Below are 16,353 nucleotides of genomic sequence, written 5' to 3' on the forward strand. Positions count from 1 at the left end.
CATCTCCTTTAAAAAAAAAATGATCTAGAGACAGAGTCTCACTGAGTTGCTCAGTACCTCACTAAGTTGCTGAGGCTGGCTTTGAATTTGCAATCCTCCTGCCTCAGACTCCCAAGGCACTGGGATTACAGGCATGCACCACTGGGCCTGGTTTCTATCATTTTTTAATCTCATATATTTTGAGGCCTATATGTTACATATATGTGTATAACAGTATGTAGATGTTAAGCACTGTTATGTCTTTTTGGAGAACTGACTCCATTATTATTACATAACATTATCCCCAATAATTTTTCCTTGCTCTAAAGTCTGCTTTGCTTCTGAGGGGTGTTAGCATGGTACACCTTTCTGCAACCAAGCACTTGGTCTTATATACCTTAGCAAGATGTGAACAAAGAACTATCCCTCATGTCTCCTGACTAATGTTCTTTCCTAGCAGGTGACCCACTGAAAATAGCGACCAAATAAACCAAAAAAAGAAAATAAAGTAACAAGACAGATATTCTAAATCACATCTTTTACACTCAAAACTATAGTCTTGTCTATTCAGAGTTGCTCAACTGATCTTGGTATGTGTGAGATGAGTATCACTATACATCCTGTGCTGGGGAGGCCAGGCAAAAGAATGGTACTAACCTGGCTTGTGGACTACCTTCTCATTGAGGACTGAAATGATAGCATCTAAGTCAATTATTACTGTTGTATTGATTACATATTCAGTTTTCTTTAACTTTGAAAAGTCAATGGAGTTTTTCATAATATCAAAATCAAAGTTAGATCCACTACATCTTACTCAGTTTTTCTAAGGAAAATAATGTTTTAATTCGCCTGCAGAAGAGAAGGTGAGATTTTCTCATTTACATGTAGATTACCATTGTAGGATATGTAGTGTTCGTTTGTCAATAATTTGCACAGTGAAAATCAAAAGAACGAGTGCTATAGATGCGAACCATGGGGTGATAAAGAAGCCAATGGTAAGGGAGACCCAAGCATAGGCCAAGGCTGATCCCACCCAGCTAGACCACTTGAGAACAGGGTCTTTCATTTCATCCCACCTCAACTGGAACACTAGCAAATAGGTTTTATCTTAGAATTGTGAAAATCAAAATAAATTTACTGTGTAGTAACACAAGATCATTATTAGTTTAATTTTGAATATTTTCCTTATTGTTTTTAAATCAGAAAATTTAAAAAAAATTGGATAATAGCTTTCTATTCCCTAAGCAGACTAAATGAAGACAGTATTGTGCTAGTTCTCAACCCTAGTGACAATTGAATGTGAAAAACAAAACTTTATCTTAGACATTCAAGGTTGTACTCACAAAACAGCAATACTTTTTAGTACTTTCTTGTTATTGCACAGACAAAACTTTAAACAATGAAACTTAACCGGGTATTCTGGCTTTAGAAATAAAAACATCCCCTCTACACTGTCTAAAATGCAGCCAAGATCTAACCAAAACTAAGGAGTTATAACTATACAGGGGTCTCCTTTGACCTATAGTTATTAATCACAATATTAATGGAATGTATCCTGTTTTCTCTTAACATAATCATTTTTAACATAGGAAAAAGATTAAACATGATTTTTAAAAAATGTGTTCTTACCTTGGCATTGATAACCCTGTTTCCCAAATACTCCCCTGTTCAAAACAATAGAGAAAGAAATCATCATTAGTCAAACATTTCAGCAATAACCTCTTATAATTACAGTCCTTCAAAGAAAATAAGTTTCATCCTCCAGTTCTTTATGAAAACACAATTTCAGGGAAGAGGCAAAGACGATGAGCTTTTTGAGCCCACCCCAACTGAGCCTCACCAAACAGCTCCTCCATCACCTTACTGCCTCACATACACAGAAAGATGAACAGACAGGAAATAAACATACAGAAGGACACAGTGAGTCCAGCACAGTTCCCTCTTCCCTGTGCCCACATCACCCCTGGAGTCCACAGGGGGGCAGAAGTGCTGCTACTATATGCCCTTCCTTCGGACTTTGGATTTGTCCCTGATACATTCTCTGGGTGATGATGATGATATCCTCATTCTCATTAACAAAGACCATGTTTTACAAAACCTATCAGGCCCTGGGCCAAGTGGCTACTATCTCATTTAATCCTCCTGAAATCCATGGGAGGTAAGCACACATAATAAGATGGTTAAGAGCACATGCTCCAAAGCCAGATGCTGTGATTTAGAGCAAGTTATTACCTCTGTTGAGCCATAGTATTCCCATGTATACAGGGGAATAATGATAACAGTATCTACTTCCCAGGTTTATCACAAAGATAGAACAAGTTGTTAAAATGCTTAAAGTACCTTAAACTTTAAGTACTATGCAAAAGTTTATTATGTAAATAAAATAAAATCATTGGCTCTGTTTTGCACATGAGAAGACAGTGGTGGGTTATATAACTGAAGTTCACATACCCAGTTGGTGATAAGATTCAATGTCAGAGTTCATACTATTAAACACACACACACACACACAATAAATAAATAAAATAAACCAACATTTTAAGTGAGAAAGAATGTGTGTGAGTGTGTGCATTTGTCATAAGTTTTAAGGCTGGTTGAGGAGTTAATGTTCCCTTGGGGGAAAAATTCAGAGGTATTATCAAGTATGTTTCTATTATGAACATTAGTTGAGTTCAGAGGTCATCACCACCAAAGCCCGAAGGGACCAGGCAGGTCACACAAAAGAGGGAAGAGAATGGTGTGACGTGAAATAAAAAGCAGCTGGGCAACCCAGAGAGAGGGGGGCTGGGACTGTGGCCAACTACAGAGGGCAGACTCTTCAGAAGGGAACGTGGCTCAAAGACGCCATAGATACTATTTTTTTCAATGGAAAACATAATATGATTTTTTTCTGAAGATTATAAATGTTACAACACGTTTGTAAGCTTTATAGCAATAGCCCATTTAGGACCTCAAACTCTATTCTTGATTAAAAACGCCAGAAACACTAAGTAATCCTGGGTTCTCATGCTAAAAGGAAGAAATCCAAAGTAAGCACAAAATCGAAGTCCAAAATAATTGATCAATATTCAGAAATTACTCTGAATTAAGTGTTTCTGCCTTCATTAAATACAATTATTAAAGTCTGTGTCACTAACAGACCTCCTCTCATGTACTACTGACCTCTCTCTCCAACTGAGATGCTGCATATATAAATTCACCAGTGTGGGGGTGGGGGTGGGGGGATGGGGGGTGTTTCTTTATTCTCTTTCCATATACAGCAAACATCCTTAATTCTGTCTCTAACTGAAGATAACCACTGTTTAAATTTATATTATGTTATAGTTTTGTATTGAAAGATACTGCCTTGAATCTTTAGAATTTATTTGATTATGTTAGTCCCTAATTGCCTGGGATTAGATGACAGTATAGGATCACTTCAGGCCATTACCTTCCACTACATACCATGAGGCTGAAGACTACTGGGTATTTAGTTTCCTTGCAACAATTAATTCCCATAACTCATCACATGATTCATGCCATCTTAAGATCAATACCATTGATTTTTTTTTCCTCCCAGGCTAATTACCTAATTTATTGATTATCTCTGTATTAACCCACCAGCTTCTTTCTCTAATTTATGCCTTTTGACCAGTTCATTAGCACTTTTACTAAAATAATTGGAAAAATAAATAATATCTAAAACTTGGATCTAGAAATTATTGAGATCTTTTCTTTTTTCCTTGATGATGGGGTTCAAAATTACTCAGACAACTTATTGAAGAGGAGGCAAAAATCAGATCCTAAAAACAGTTCTTAATAATCATGCTTTCTCCTGATATCACACAGAACCAAAGGGAGCCTCTGATAGAGAGAGGGTCTTAGGAGGGGGAAGCCAGGGGATCTCTCACCAGATGAACTCTCTGCAGTGAGAGCAATAGGTGGGCTGCCTCAGGTATGTGGCCATAAACTTGTGTCCGTTGATCTGGTGGACCCGCCTTCGCATAGCCCTTTGGCGCTTCCTGGTAAAATGTTTGAAGATTCGGTCTCTCTGGAGAGTGGCTGTATATTAAAATAAAGGTAAAAAATAAAAATGAAAGAGAAACTTAATATATGAAAACTTAATATATGAAAGAAAAACTTAATATATGAGAAAGTCTCACAGTTCCAATACTTCCCCAGTGTTTTGTTCCTTCAAGATTCAAAACATCCTGAAAAAACACCTTACTTTTCTTAAACCTGAGGACCCTTCCATTTTGAGGTTAGACTTATGTGAGATCCCAGTGCCTGATGATAACAGGCTGTTCAGGGCCAATCCCCCAGCCCAAACCACGAGTTTCCCAAGGATCCTAGGCTCCCCTATGGGCAGCAACATGCCTTCCCAGACTCAGCCTAGATGTCTGGGTCCTTATGTTTCTCTTTGGAGTGTAATGGCTGGCAGGTGAAGCAGTTTCTTATGTTTTTTTCCCTTTACTTCTGGTGTCCTCACAAACTGAACAAGGGAACTGCCCATGGCACAGGCTACAAGAGCTGTGTCCCAGAGCAGTTGGTACAGAACCACTTCTGTTACCCTGGACTGATAGAAAGCAACTTTGGGCAGTCCAAAATTTTCTAATCTCACCTTTAAAAATAGTGGCTTCTAATCTGAAGAGTCTGGAAACTGTGTACCTTATCAAGATAATAAATTATGTCTTCTATATTGTTATACTAGAATTTTTCCAATGTTGGCAGAGACTTATGATTAATAAATCAAAACTTAAATATTTGATAATACTTTTAAGTAAATCAATGATACAAAAAGGAGATTTGAGAATCATGTAAGAATAATTTGCTTATAAAATTTAAAGTCTGGAAGAAATATATTTTTTTCTTTTTTTTTAATTGACATAATTATACAACTTTAAAGGGTAAGCGCAATATTTCAGTACATTTATACACTGAATTTATCAACTTAGGACACTCAAGGATATCCATCATTTCAAACATTTACCATTTATTTGTGAAGAGGGCATTAAAAAATCCTCTCCTCTACCCATCTCGAGTTATGTGGTACAACATCATTAATTATAATTACCCCCTGTGCCACAAAACACCAGAACTTATTCTTCCTCTTTGGCTATGACTTTGTACTCAATTTCTAGAATAATCTCAAATACAAGTTAGGGAGGAGATTATAGAAAATGAAGAAAACACAGAAAAATATTATACTCCTAGAATGGAATAAGGATAACAAAAGTCGAAAGCCTGTAGACTCACAGATTTGCAACTTAAGAAATTTAAAGTTCCATTTGGGCCAAAGACCCAAAGCAGAAAGCTGAAAAAAATAAGTAGGTGAAAAAAGGATTGGCAAAATGTGATAAAAGGTTACTATTTATAATGTGTAGAAATCGTTAAGAAAAACAGTGAACAATCCAGGAAAAAATGGGACAAAAAATATGAAGAAAAATTCATAAGACCATAAACACCAATAGCCAACACACAGGCCAAGACCTCCAATCCCATCCAAGATGGAGACTTAAGAACCAGGAGCTGAGGTTGGAGCTGGGGCTCAGCAGTAGAGCACTTGGGTTTGAGACACTGGGTGAGGCACTGGGTTTGATCCCCAGCACCACATAAAAATAAATAAATAAAATAAAGGTATTGTGTTCATCTACAACTAAAAAATATCTATAAAAAAAGAACCAAGTCATCTGCTACCTCTAAAATTAACAAATATTACAAGAATTGCTAAAGTGTCCGTCTTGACCAGGGTTAGTAGGAATATAACTGGGCTACGGTCCTGACTGGGCCCCAGTGGCTATTTTCCTTACCAAACCTCAGGATTTCCACCTACAAACTAGGGGGGGGTGGGGAGGTGCTGTTCTCCTGAAGTTTTTCCAAGGACCAACTGAAGTAACACATTCAAAGTGCATAGCACAAAACCAGGCACCTTAAAAAAAAAAAAAACTGTAGCTATTTCAGGAATAATTTTTGGAGGCCAATTTGACAATATATCTGTCAAAGTTTTAAAAGTACATTTCCTTTCATTCAGCAATCAACTTTTGTTTCTATAAAAACACCAGTAAACAGGAATGTATATGCAATCCAGGTGTCAAATGCTACATTCTTCTACCAGTAAAAAGCAAGATCATCGGGGCACAATGGCACACCTGTAGTCCTCAGTATTCTGGAGGCTGAGATGGGAGGACTGGTTGAGTCTACTAGTTTGAGGCCAGACTGGGCAATACAGCAAGATCCTGTCTCTCTTATACATACAAGTAGGGTCTACATTAAAAATTCCAGAGAATAAAATTCAGAAACAGCCAAATAAATTTGGCTAAGAAAACAATGTCTTCAGAGGCTCTAGCATAGTTAAACTTATACCTGCCTCACTTTGTGTTTGGGGTGTGTGCAATCGGTGGCAAGCTATCTAATTACTTTCATTCTCAGGTTTCCTGTCTGTCTTAAGAACATAAACTATATCCCTGTCCTCAGCCCAATGAGGATAGTGTCATAATCAATACTCCTGACAGGTTCCTAAAATTTTGGACAAAAGTCACATAAGCATAGAAGTCACCATAGTACCCTGGCCTCCTCCATGACACCTTCAGAACTCATTTAGTAAGCCCAAAGTGAGCAGATTTTAATACTCATTGGTTGGCAAGTGATAACATTAGGTATCACCCCATAGCTAACCTAACTCATCACCAGCCTGAGTGAGACACAGCTTTAATACTGACCAAAGTAAGTTTGGTATTGAATTACTAAACACTCGTCATACCTAGATGCAAATTAAATTCTCCCTGGGGCTCTAATTACCAAGAACTTACTTATTTAATCCTTTAATACTATAAAGATTGGCTGAAAGGTCAGCTCACTTGCATTTTTAATATTTCATTAATTGAATCCGATTTTTTTTCCTCAGTAGCTATTGCCACAACAGAATCGCAACCTGTGAATTTTCCAGCTGATTCCTTCTAGCCATAAGGATTTCGAAAGATCTTCTTGTAGCTATCCACCAGGATGTTCACATCTTGACACCTTCGCTCCTGCCTTTGGCCCTTCCTGGAAAACTCTTCCCTTCCTCTGTTTCCCACCTAATGAAGACAGACTGATCTTCAGCCTATCTGCCTAAGGGACCAAGCACCATCTCCAAATCCTAAACCAGGTGAAATGCTTCTAACCTGTTCCACAAAGCCTGGGAGTGCCCCTCAGTCCTTGCCCTTACCCCACCACTCTGTAGGCCACCTTTCTCTCCTTCACCTCTGTCCTGGGTGCCCCTCCCACGCACCCCACATAGCCACAGTCTCTAAACTTGACTTTTTCTTCTTCTTCATTCTTTTGCCCATGTGCCTCATTGTGTTTAAAAAGCAAACACACACACTCATGAACACAGTCACACACTCCTAGGAATTTGCAAGACATTTAGTCACATAAAAAAACAGTCCCCACTGGCTCCCCTTGTCACTGTTTTCTTGACTGACACCATGGGCAGGATAGAGCTCTCCCCATGCACTGTTCACCCAGCTACAGACTGACACCCACTTCACTATCGGAACGCAGAGGGCGCCTCCTCATTACACTGGCCTCCTGTTTACTTAGGACTCAGTTAAAAGGACGATAAAAGAATATTTAATCCTGTTGTGCCTTCAACCAACTAGGGCTTTGAGAAATCTTTCAGATCACATTTTAACTAAACACGTCAGGCAACCTGACATGCTTTGCAGCCAAAACTTGCATCACAACTTCTGCTTGGCTCCAAAGGAGCCCCATGTCTCTAAGTAAATAGGAAGCTGGCTGTGTCCCAACAGGGGAATTCACATTCCAGTCTCCAGAGGTCAGCAGCCCTGCAGCCCCATGTCTCTCCAGGAGTTGGTTATGACAAGCCATCCCATTGACAAGGTGCAGAGTAACTCAACAGAATATAGTGAAGATTAACTGTTCTTAACTAAAATTCTATTTCATAAAACTTTGTCATCCCACACACTGGTTTTGAGAACTTTAGAATGGTCAAGTGACTAGAGTCACCAAACTACACCAGGGTAAGTTTTCACATGCAAAAGTACTAGACGAAAATGTGTTGCCATATGAGGTTTTCAGAAAGATGACTGTATCTCTGAAACCCCTATAACACTGTTTTAACTTTATCTCAATAAACAGCAAATACTTTACCCTTGTTAGTCTTTTGTTCTGACTATCCCAATTTAAGGTTTTATATTCCAGCAGCAGAAACAGGTATTTGAAACATTCTGATGTGGGACAATAACATGGATCATAGTTCCTTATTTTCAAATCATAGTAGGCAAATTAAATCAGAGACAGAAAATTTGTGGGTTGGCATTTCATTTCCAGAATTACTGATATAAAACTCACAAAAGAAATAACTTTGATTCCATGTAAAATACAATTTAACTCTGTGAAGCTGAATTTGCCTAACAGCACTGTGGTTTGGCCTGCTCTGTGGCTTGTCTTTATAAAGAGTTGTACAGAGAAAGACCAATGGCCTTTCTAACCACAGGCAGGGTGGGAGAGTGCAGTGGCTGAGGCATTGGGATCCGAAGCCCGGGTGTGAATCCTCCTTGTCTCCCTTATAATCTGGGTGACTTGGGCAAGTTGTTCAATGACCCATGCTTCAGTTTCCTCATCTGTAGAACAAGAAGAGTATGTCCTTCATAGGGTCATTTGGAGGACTCATGAGTTAATAAATGCATCACAATTGGAAAAGTATCTGCCAGGTATTAACTGTTACCTATTACAATTGTTGTTAAAACCCATACCTCACATTGCCATGCAGTTCTAGAAACAGAAAGAATTTTTAATTTAGTGTCTAATTGTCTGGAAGAAGAATGACTACCTAGGAAATCAATACTTAGAGAAGTTGAATGACATGTCCAAGATTCATCTAGCTAACCAGGGCCATGACCAGCCTGGGGCTCTTCCATTCTTGCATTTATCCCAGGGCTCTCTGGATAATGCCATACCACATTGCATCTTTTATTAGTGAAATGACTCGCAATTAGACTCTCTGGGTCTCCTGCCATCCCTGGAAAGTAATATATTTTCTGGAAACAGAAACTAACAGGAAGGTTCAGTGAGGTCAGGCAGCTGATGATATAATTGGGGACGCCAGACTCAGTATTATTACTGCACTACCAAGTAGCACTATCAAGTGTCTTTTTTTTCTTCTTCCTGAGATAGTTGTTTTATCATTTGTTGCACATGAGAGGGAACAACTGTGAGAAAAATAAACAGGAAAATCACAGAGTTAAGGAAATGATACTAGTCCAGAAAGAACCAGAAAGCATTATGCTTATTTATGCCTCCAAAATACAACTCTGAAAGGTTATGAGTTAATGCAAGAGAATTTTGCTTACCATGATCAAACACACAGAACAAACCCACCATCTGATCACAGAGCTGTTGGCATGAAGAATGTGCGAAAAAATAAATGTAAACATGGGTGATCCCTGTTTGAGACAATGATATAAACAGAGAAAGACCAGAACACGTATCAAGCAAACCCATAAAATAAACGAGTCTTTATGACAAGCACACCCCACCAGTGATGGGAGCATTTACTAGATGTAGTGTGAAGAAGAAATCACAGAATTACACATCTAGGCCTCTGATTGATTCCATAAACCTTCATAAAGGGACTGATATGAGCAGTTGGAGAGAGGAGGAAGGAGAATTTGGCAAACCAGGATGGAGACCAGATTCCAGGATTTCAAGCTGGCACCAGTAATCAGGGTGGCACTGAAGGTTTTACGATTTACAAATGCAGCAACCCCCCCACCCCCAAGATACTGAGTAGCAGAGAACCATCTATGTTTTTTGGAAGGAGCTTAACTATATGACTCATAGTAATCTCCAAATTCAGGTAGAGGATTAGACTTGCATATTCTGAGATCCAGCTCTACAGAAGGTATAAAGAGGTGCTCTGCAAAGCTTGCTTCTGATAAAGCACCACCTACATGCACCTATCATGTTGTGAGCCGATAGACTGCTGACATTGGCAAGAGGAGAGAAGGAAGACGATTTGTGACCATTTTGACTGTCTGGGGTAGGACTCAGTTGAGCTTGTTCTCCCATCTCTGCAGCCTTCCCTGCCAGCACGGCACCAAAGTTCCATCAGGAGCCATAGGAAAAGCCTTTTGTCATTCTTCTAGGAGAACAGGGCCCTGATTTCACCTCTGGGATCTGTACAAACTCCACTCTCCCCATATCAGATCTTGAAGAAAGGAGCCTGGGCTCCAGCCATAGCATCTGGTTCCCCCTCACTCTACAATTTCTTTTTCTCCAGTGGCCCTTACCTTCCACACAATCTTTTTTTTTTTTCTGTACCAGTGGTGCTTAACCAGTGAGCTATAATGACAGCTCTTTTATTTATATGTTATTTAGAGATAGGGTCTTGCTGAGTTGCCTTAGGACCTTGCCAATTTGTTGAGGCTGGCTTTGAACTTATAATCCTCCTGCCTCAGCATCCCAAGGTGCTGGGATTACAGGTATGTGCCACCACACCCAGCTTTACCCAATTTTTAAACATGCATTTGTCCAGAGGTTCTCTGCACGCCATCCTCCAGATCTTTCTGGATGTCCATTCATCTCTTCAGAGACTCATATATTCTCTTAAATTCCAACAATTGCCTTAACATTGACAACTCCTAAATTCACAGCTCCAGCTCTGGCTTCTAACTACTAAACTTATTACTAAGTAGTTTCCCAGCATCTCTTCAACAATTCCCCAAATTATCTAGAACTTCATATTTGATGGACTGGACCCCTTTTCCCACATCCTTGACCTCCTCTTCCTCCTTCATAATAAGACCACTGTCCTTGGAGTCATCCAGACAAAAATCCTAAGATACATCTTCAGATCCTTCTTCTCTCACTGAGCATCCTGTTATATTCCATCTACACCTGTCATCATTTAGATTCCCCCAGGAAAAGCACTTCAGTTGCAAGTAAAGTGAGCACTCTGAGTCTGTAAATTCTACATCCATGGATTCAAACAAAACTCAGATTAAACTATTTGAAAGAAAAAAAAAATGCATCTGTTCTGAACATGCACAGACTTTTTTGCTATTTATATAGCATTTGCATTGTATTAGGTATTATAAGTAACATAGAGATTATTTAAAGCACACAGGAAGAGGTGTGTCGGTTTCATGCAAATACTATGCCATTTTACATAAGGAATTGAGTGTCCATGGATGTTGGTATCCATGGGAGATCTTAGAACCAATCCTCCACAGATATCAAGAGTTAGCTACAATTTATTTGAGAAATAATTCCCAGAAGCAACAAAATTTACAGAAGTAAGAGAGAGAAGGAAAGGAAACCCACAAAAATATATCACTGGACAGGTTTCCAGTGTGGATAACCAATGCTCAACCCCTTTAGGGATTTCAAGGAGTTGGTGAAATAAAATCAGGGGAGGAAGAAACTAGATCTTTACCCTCAAGCTCCCACTCACCATCAGCTGGTGGTGGCTGTAGGGGAAGTAGGGCACTAATTCCCCAGCATTTATAGCCTTGTTTTATGGCCTGAGAGGAAATATGGGTGAAGCATCCATATCTGCTACACTATCACATTGATACTTACCCTGGTCCTGATTTCTTATTTATATTCTACTGCCATATATATTTTCTATAAGTTTCTTGAAGCTCTTTGTGGAATAAAATTTAAGCAGAACATTTTTACAATAATGATCTCTTTTCTGCACACTCAATTTAATGACAGAAATTCCCTCCCATTCTCTATCATTCATTGTAAAAATCCTACAGTTCCCTTCTGCAAAAATGTTAAAAATTTCTACCCGCTTGCTGTGATTCTACAAGTATTTCACTTTCCTTGACTGATTTCATCCATAAATAGACTTCCAACTGCCACTTCTTCATCCTTCACTTTTTAAAAAGGGAAAATTAAATATTCCTCAGTGAAACATCCCCACAAGGTTTCGGGATAATGGGAAAAGAGCTCCTATTCCATCAAATTTGGATTGGACCACTTGGGGGTACATCCTTGTGATTACCCTCAGTCATCTCATTGGGAAAATATCTCAAAACAGCACTCTGAGCTCTAAGCTTAAGTTAGATCATGCATCTTGGTTTTATATGCTTTAAAATGTAAGTCTTGTCTAACTATCTGGGGAAAAAAAATTTTATATCCATGATTACTAAATTGAACCAGGGAGAAAATGCCCTATTCAGGAGTCCCTGTTCTCCTGACACCTTTATACCTGTAATGTTAAGAGGACAATGTGGCTATTGTGATGTTGATTGAGAGCACAGGCAATATATGAGATCTCTCTTTTTCCTCTTTTGTCTTTGTCCTTGTTTATAAAAATATATGGAAAATGCAAAAGACACAAGAGACTATGAAGAAAATTTTCCTTTTAAAAATCATCTTAAATCTTACTATAAAATAATCCCTGAATAGCTTGGTAAACATGCCAAACATACATGCTATACAGACACAGTTTTAAATCAATGGTGTTATATTCTGTGTGCAGCTTTGCCAACCATGTATGCTAAACATCTTTCCATGTCCTTTTAAAAGTTACTGCTTCTATTCTTAGCACTAATAGTGAAGTTACCGTTTAATCAGCATATCTTACGAAATGAGCACACATCATAATTTCAAAGAGATCCAATAGTATGAGCAGGTTCTCCCATGGAAATCAAGCTTCCCTTGGAAATCTGTGTGTTTTTCTCATTCACTTCAAGCATAGGGACTGCTCTCTCCTCCCCCAACCCATTTCCCAAGCTCAGGTTGGTCTTCCTTCCTCACTTTAAAAAAAAAAAAAAAAAAATCTTATACAAACAACCTGTCCAACCAAAATCTTTTCCAGATAAACATGTGTTTCCTGCTGAGTACTAAAAGAATCCTGCCTTTTAGTTTGGCTTATTCCATTTCCCTTTCATTTTTTTTTTTTCTTTTCCACTAGTAGATTTCTAAGGTCCCTTTTGATCTCTGAAGCGCTGGGTTTATGATTCTGGAAAAACCTTGCAAGATCTGAGCCACGAGGAGCATGATTCCCAATCATTTCCCTCTCAATCGCAGAGCTGGAATGAAGCAAGGCCGGCTCCCTTCTGTGGCTGGTTCACCAGCATTTTTAAAACTGCTGCCCTGCTACTCACTGCAAAGACGAATTCAAAACCCAATACAGAAGGTAAAAAAATACCTTTATCACACACCAAATTTCCTGCAGCGCTAGCATAAGGGCTTGCATCCTCTGTTACTTTTGGTTGATTGTTTTTGTATATTAAAAAAAAAAAAAAGGCAAAAAGACAGCTACTTTAATCAAATTTTATTTATATTATATGGACACTTCCTGTCAGAAACTAACTCAAAACGTATATAATGGCTGCCAGGTTGGTATTTTTGTTTGTGTTTTTGGACAATCTCATGATGCCTTAAATAGGAACAAAATAATATTAAAAAGAGATGAATAAATTAAGCTTGTTTGATTTTCTTTAAAATCAAACAGTATAGCTGGGCACAGCAGCGCACATGTATAATCCCAGCAGCTCGGGAGGCTGAGGAAGGAGGATTTCAAGTTCAAAGCCAGCCTCAGCAACTCAGTGAGGCCCTAAGCAACTTATTATTTGAGACCCTGTCTCAAAATAAAATGGTCTGGGATATAACTCCGTAGTTGAGTGCTCCTGGATTCAATCCCTGGTACCAAAAAAAAAAAAAATCCAAAAAGCAGTATAAACAAGGTTTGATAATGACAGGGATTGAACCTCTAATGAAAGTAGACTTTTGGACTTGCAATGAATTCCTCCTCTTTGATCCATTGTTGTTATCCCCCTTTTACCAAAAAGAGCACATTCTACTCACTGATCAAGGACAAATGGATTCTCTTAAAGTCCACTCAAAGGGTTCTTCCTCTATTTCCATACTAACTCAGCCCTAGCCTTGAGTTTATGCTTTTCTAGAAAACAGTAGATGATACATACCACGCACGCACTCTCGCGCGCACGCACACACACACATGAATAAACAAATTGCTGGAAAAGAAGTGAAAAAAATGGCCAGGTGCTGTGGCACACTCCTGTCATCCCAGAGGCTTGGGAGGTGGAGACAGGAGGATTGTGAGTTCAAAGCCAGCTTCAACAATTTACAAGGCTTTAAGCAACTCAGTGAGACCCTGTCTCAGAATAAAATATAAAAAGGTCTAGGAATATGGCTCAGTGGTTGAGTGCCCCTGAGTTCAATCCTTGGTACACCCTCTCCCAACAACAACAACAACAAAAAGAAGTGAAATATGACTTCATCTTCTATGGCATTTTTGGTACCAGCTCAACACACCATATTAACAAAAGTCTGGAGTTTTAATCTAAAGGTTTATTATAATATAGTAAAAAAAAGCTAAGCTATCAAACAATTGCACACATGCCAGGAAGAATGTGACCAGGAAGAGTTAAAAGCATTCTAGATTCTTATATTGCTCAGTAGGAGGTAAAGTAGTAGCTAACTTCATTACACAGACATGTTAAAGTTCCAGGTATAACCACTTGAAAAAGGCTGTGTTTTACAAACTAGAGGTGGGTAGGGAGTGAAACAGGTAGCATGAGTCAGGTGGGGAGAATCTCAAATCAAGTTTTGAAAAAGGAAATCTGCTTGCTATTTATAAGATACATATCTAAAACACAGAAAAAATTAAGCAAATTAAAAGCATGAAAGAAGATACAAAGAAAACACTAGTCAAAAGAAATGTAGAGTAACAACATTACTGTCAGATAAAACTCATTAGAGGAGAAAGAGTATTACTAGAAATGAGTAGCTATGGTAACATAGTAATGAAAGATTTGTTCTACTGCAGACCATAACAGTATTATATTTGTATATATTTAATGGCATAGCTTTAAAATAGCCAAGTGTGGTGATGTATGCCTGTAAGGCCAGTTATGGGGAGGCCAAGGCAGGAAGATTGCAAGTTCAAGGCCAGCCTCAACAATTTAGCAAAACCCTGTCTTAAAATGAAAAAAATTAAAAGAGCCAGGGATGTAGCTCAGTGGTACAGAACCCCTGCATTTAATCCCGACTACCACAAGATAATAATAACCAATGAAATTAAAACATGCATACACAATGTGCATCATTCACTAAAGAACTGAGAGGAATGATAGGATGATATTCTCTTCTCTACATGTCCTCTCTGGACCATTTTAAGGAAAATATTCCAAATTTTCCATTCTTTTACCCATCAGTACTAAAACCATCTAAGCAAAAAAGGGGGGGGGGGAATGCCATGATTGACAATTTTCCATTCAAGGAGATACGTATTTAACTAAACCTAAGAAGAGAATAGCTGGATCATTTAGTTCTGTAAGAAACTGCTAGACCATTTTTCACAGTGGTTGTACAATAGTACAAAATATTGCACTTTCACCAATAACATGAAAACTCCTAGCGCTCTGCAGTCTCACCATTTAACATTGCTGGTCCTGTTCAAGGCAGCCAGGACCAGGATATTTCATTGTGGTCTGAATTTGCATTTCTCTAATTCCTAAAAACCTAGAGCTCGCTCTCCTGTGCTTACTGGGTATTCATATTTCTTCTTTTGAGACAATGTCTGTTCAAATCTTTTGCTCTTAGTAAACAAAATGAGTTGTTTGTCTTTCACTTAAGCCATGACTGTCTTGTATAACTTTTTTTGTTCAAAGAATTTAGCAACGTTTTCCTGTTGAGAAAAGAAACATATGCCTCTTCCAGTGAGTGTGAAGCATTTGTAAACATTCACCATTTGTCCTTGAAAAACAGAATAAACTCAATTCTATAGGTTTCGATCTGAGCTGGAGACTTACAAATTCATTCCTTGATGTTAACATAGTCATTCTGAACAAAGAGGCCTAAAGATGCCTGTCCTCTTTCTGGCCTCCAAGTCTACTTTTTCTCAGTTTCTTATTTGTGTTGAATGAGATGGTAGGAGCCAGTTTGACTTGATTTGTAAGGAATGCAGTTTTTTGTGTTTCCTTCTATTCCCCAGATGAACTGGAAACTCCTGTAACACTATAGGAGCTCTAAGACAATTAGAAGATAATTCCCTCTCGCTTTAATTTTGCTTTCTTTTTTTTTAAATTAATTAATTAATTTTGCTTTCTATAAGAATTTATATTTAACCTTTGCCCTTGAACCTGGAATACAGGATAATGAGAAGTAAACTAGGGTATTCAGAAGTCCTTAAACCATCTAAGTAAGAAAAAAAATAAAACAATACAAAACTATAATTACTGAAAGTTTTACTTTGCCTCCTCCAAAAAGAGTATTTTAAAGATGGAAAGGGCTAGTTAGAAATTTTATATATATATATATATATAGAAAGTTTTATAGAGCAATGATTGAATCTCAGAATCAAATTAGGAATATTTTCTGCAATTGAAAGATATAAAAGTTTTTCATTTTTCT

At 38.2% G+C, this 16,353-nt stretch overlaps 1 protein-coding gene across 1 annotated transcript in view; it reads right to left on the reverse strand.

Annotated features, from left to right (window-relative positions):
• Positions 1-16,353, reverse strand: part of Prkch (protein kinase C eta) — a 214,404-nt gene that overhangs the window by 99,723 nt on the left and 98,328 nt on the right. Inside the window, exons 3-4 of the mRNA XM_046461187.1 lie at positions 3,870-4,020; positions 1,609-1,643 (exon numbers count right to left, since the gene is read on the reverse strand). Coding sequence (XP_046317143.1) covers positions 1,609-1,643; positions 3,870-4,020 — 186 coding nt within the window. The remainder of the gene's footprint in view (positions 1-1,608; positions 1,644-3,869; positions 4,021-16,353) is intronic.

This window comes from Marmota monax, unplaced genomic scaffold (genome assembly GCF_021218885.2).
Source record: "Marmota monax isolate L192 unplaced genomic scaffold, Marmota_monax_Labrador192_F-V1.1 WCK01_AAM20220418_F8-fsc00001, whole genome shotgun sequence".
Lineage (NCBI taxonomy): Eukaryota > Metazoa > Chordata > Mammalia > Rodentia > Sciuridae > Marmota > Marmota monax.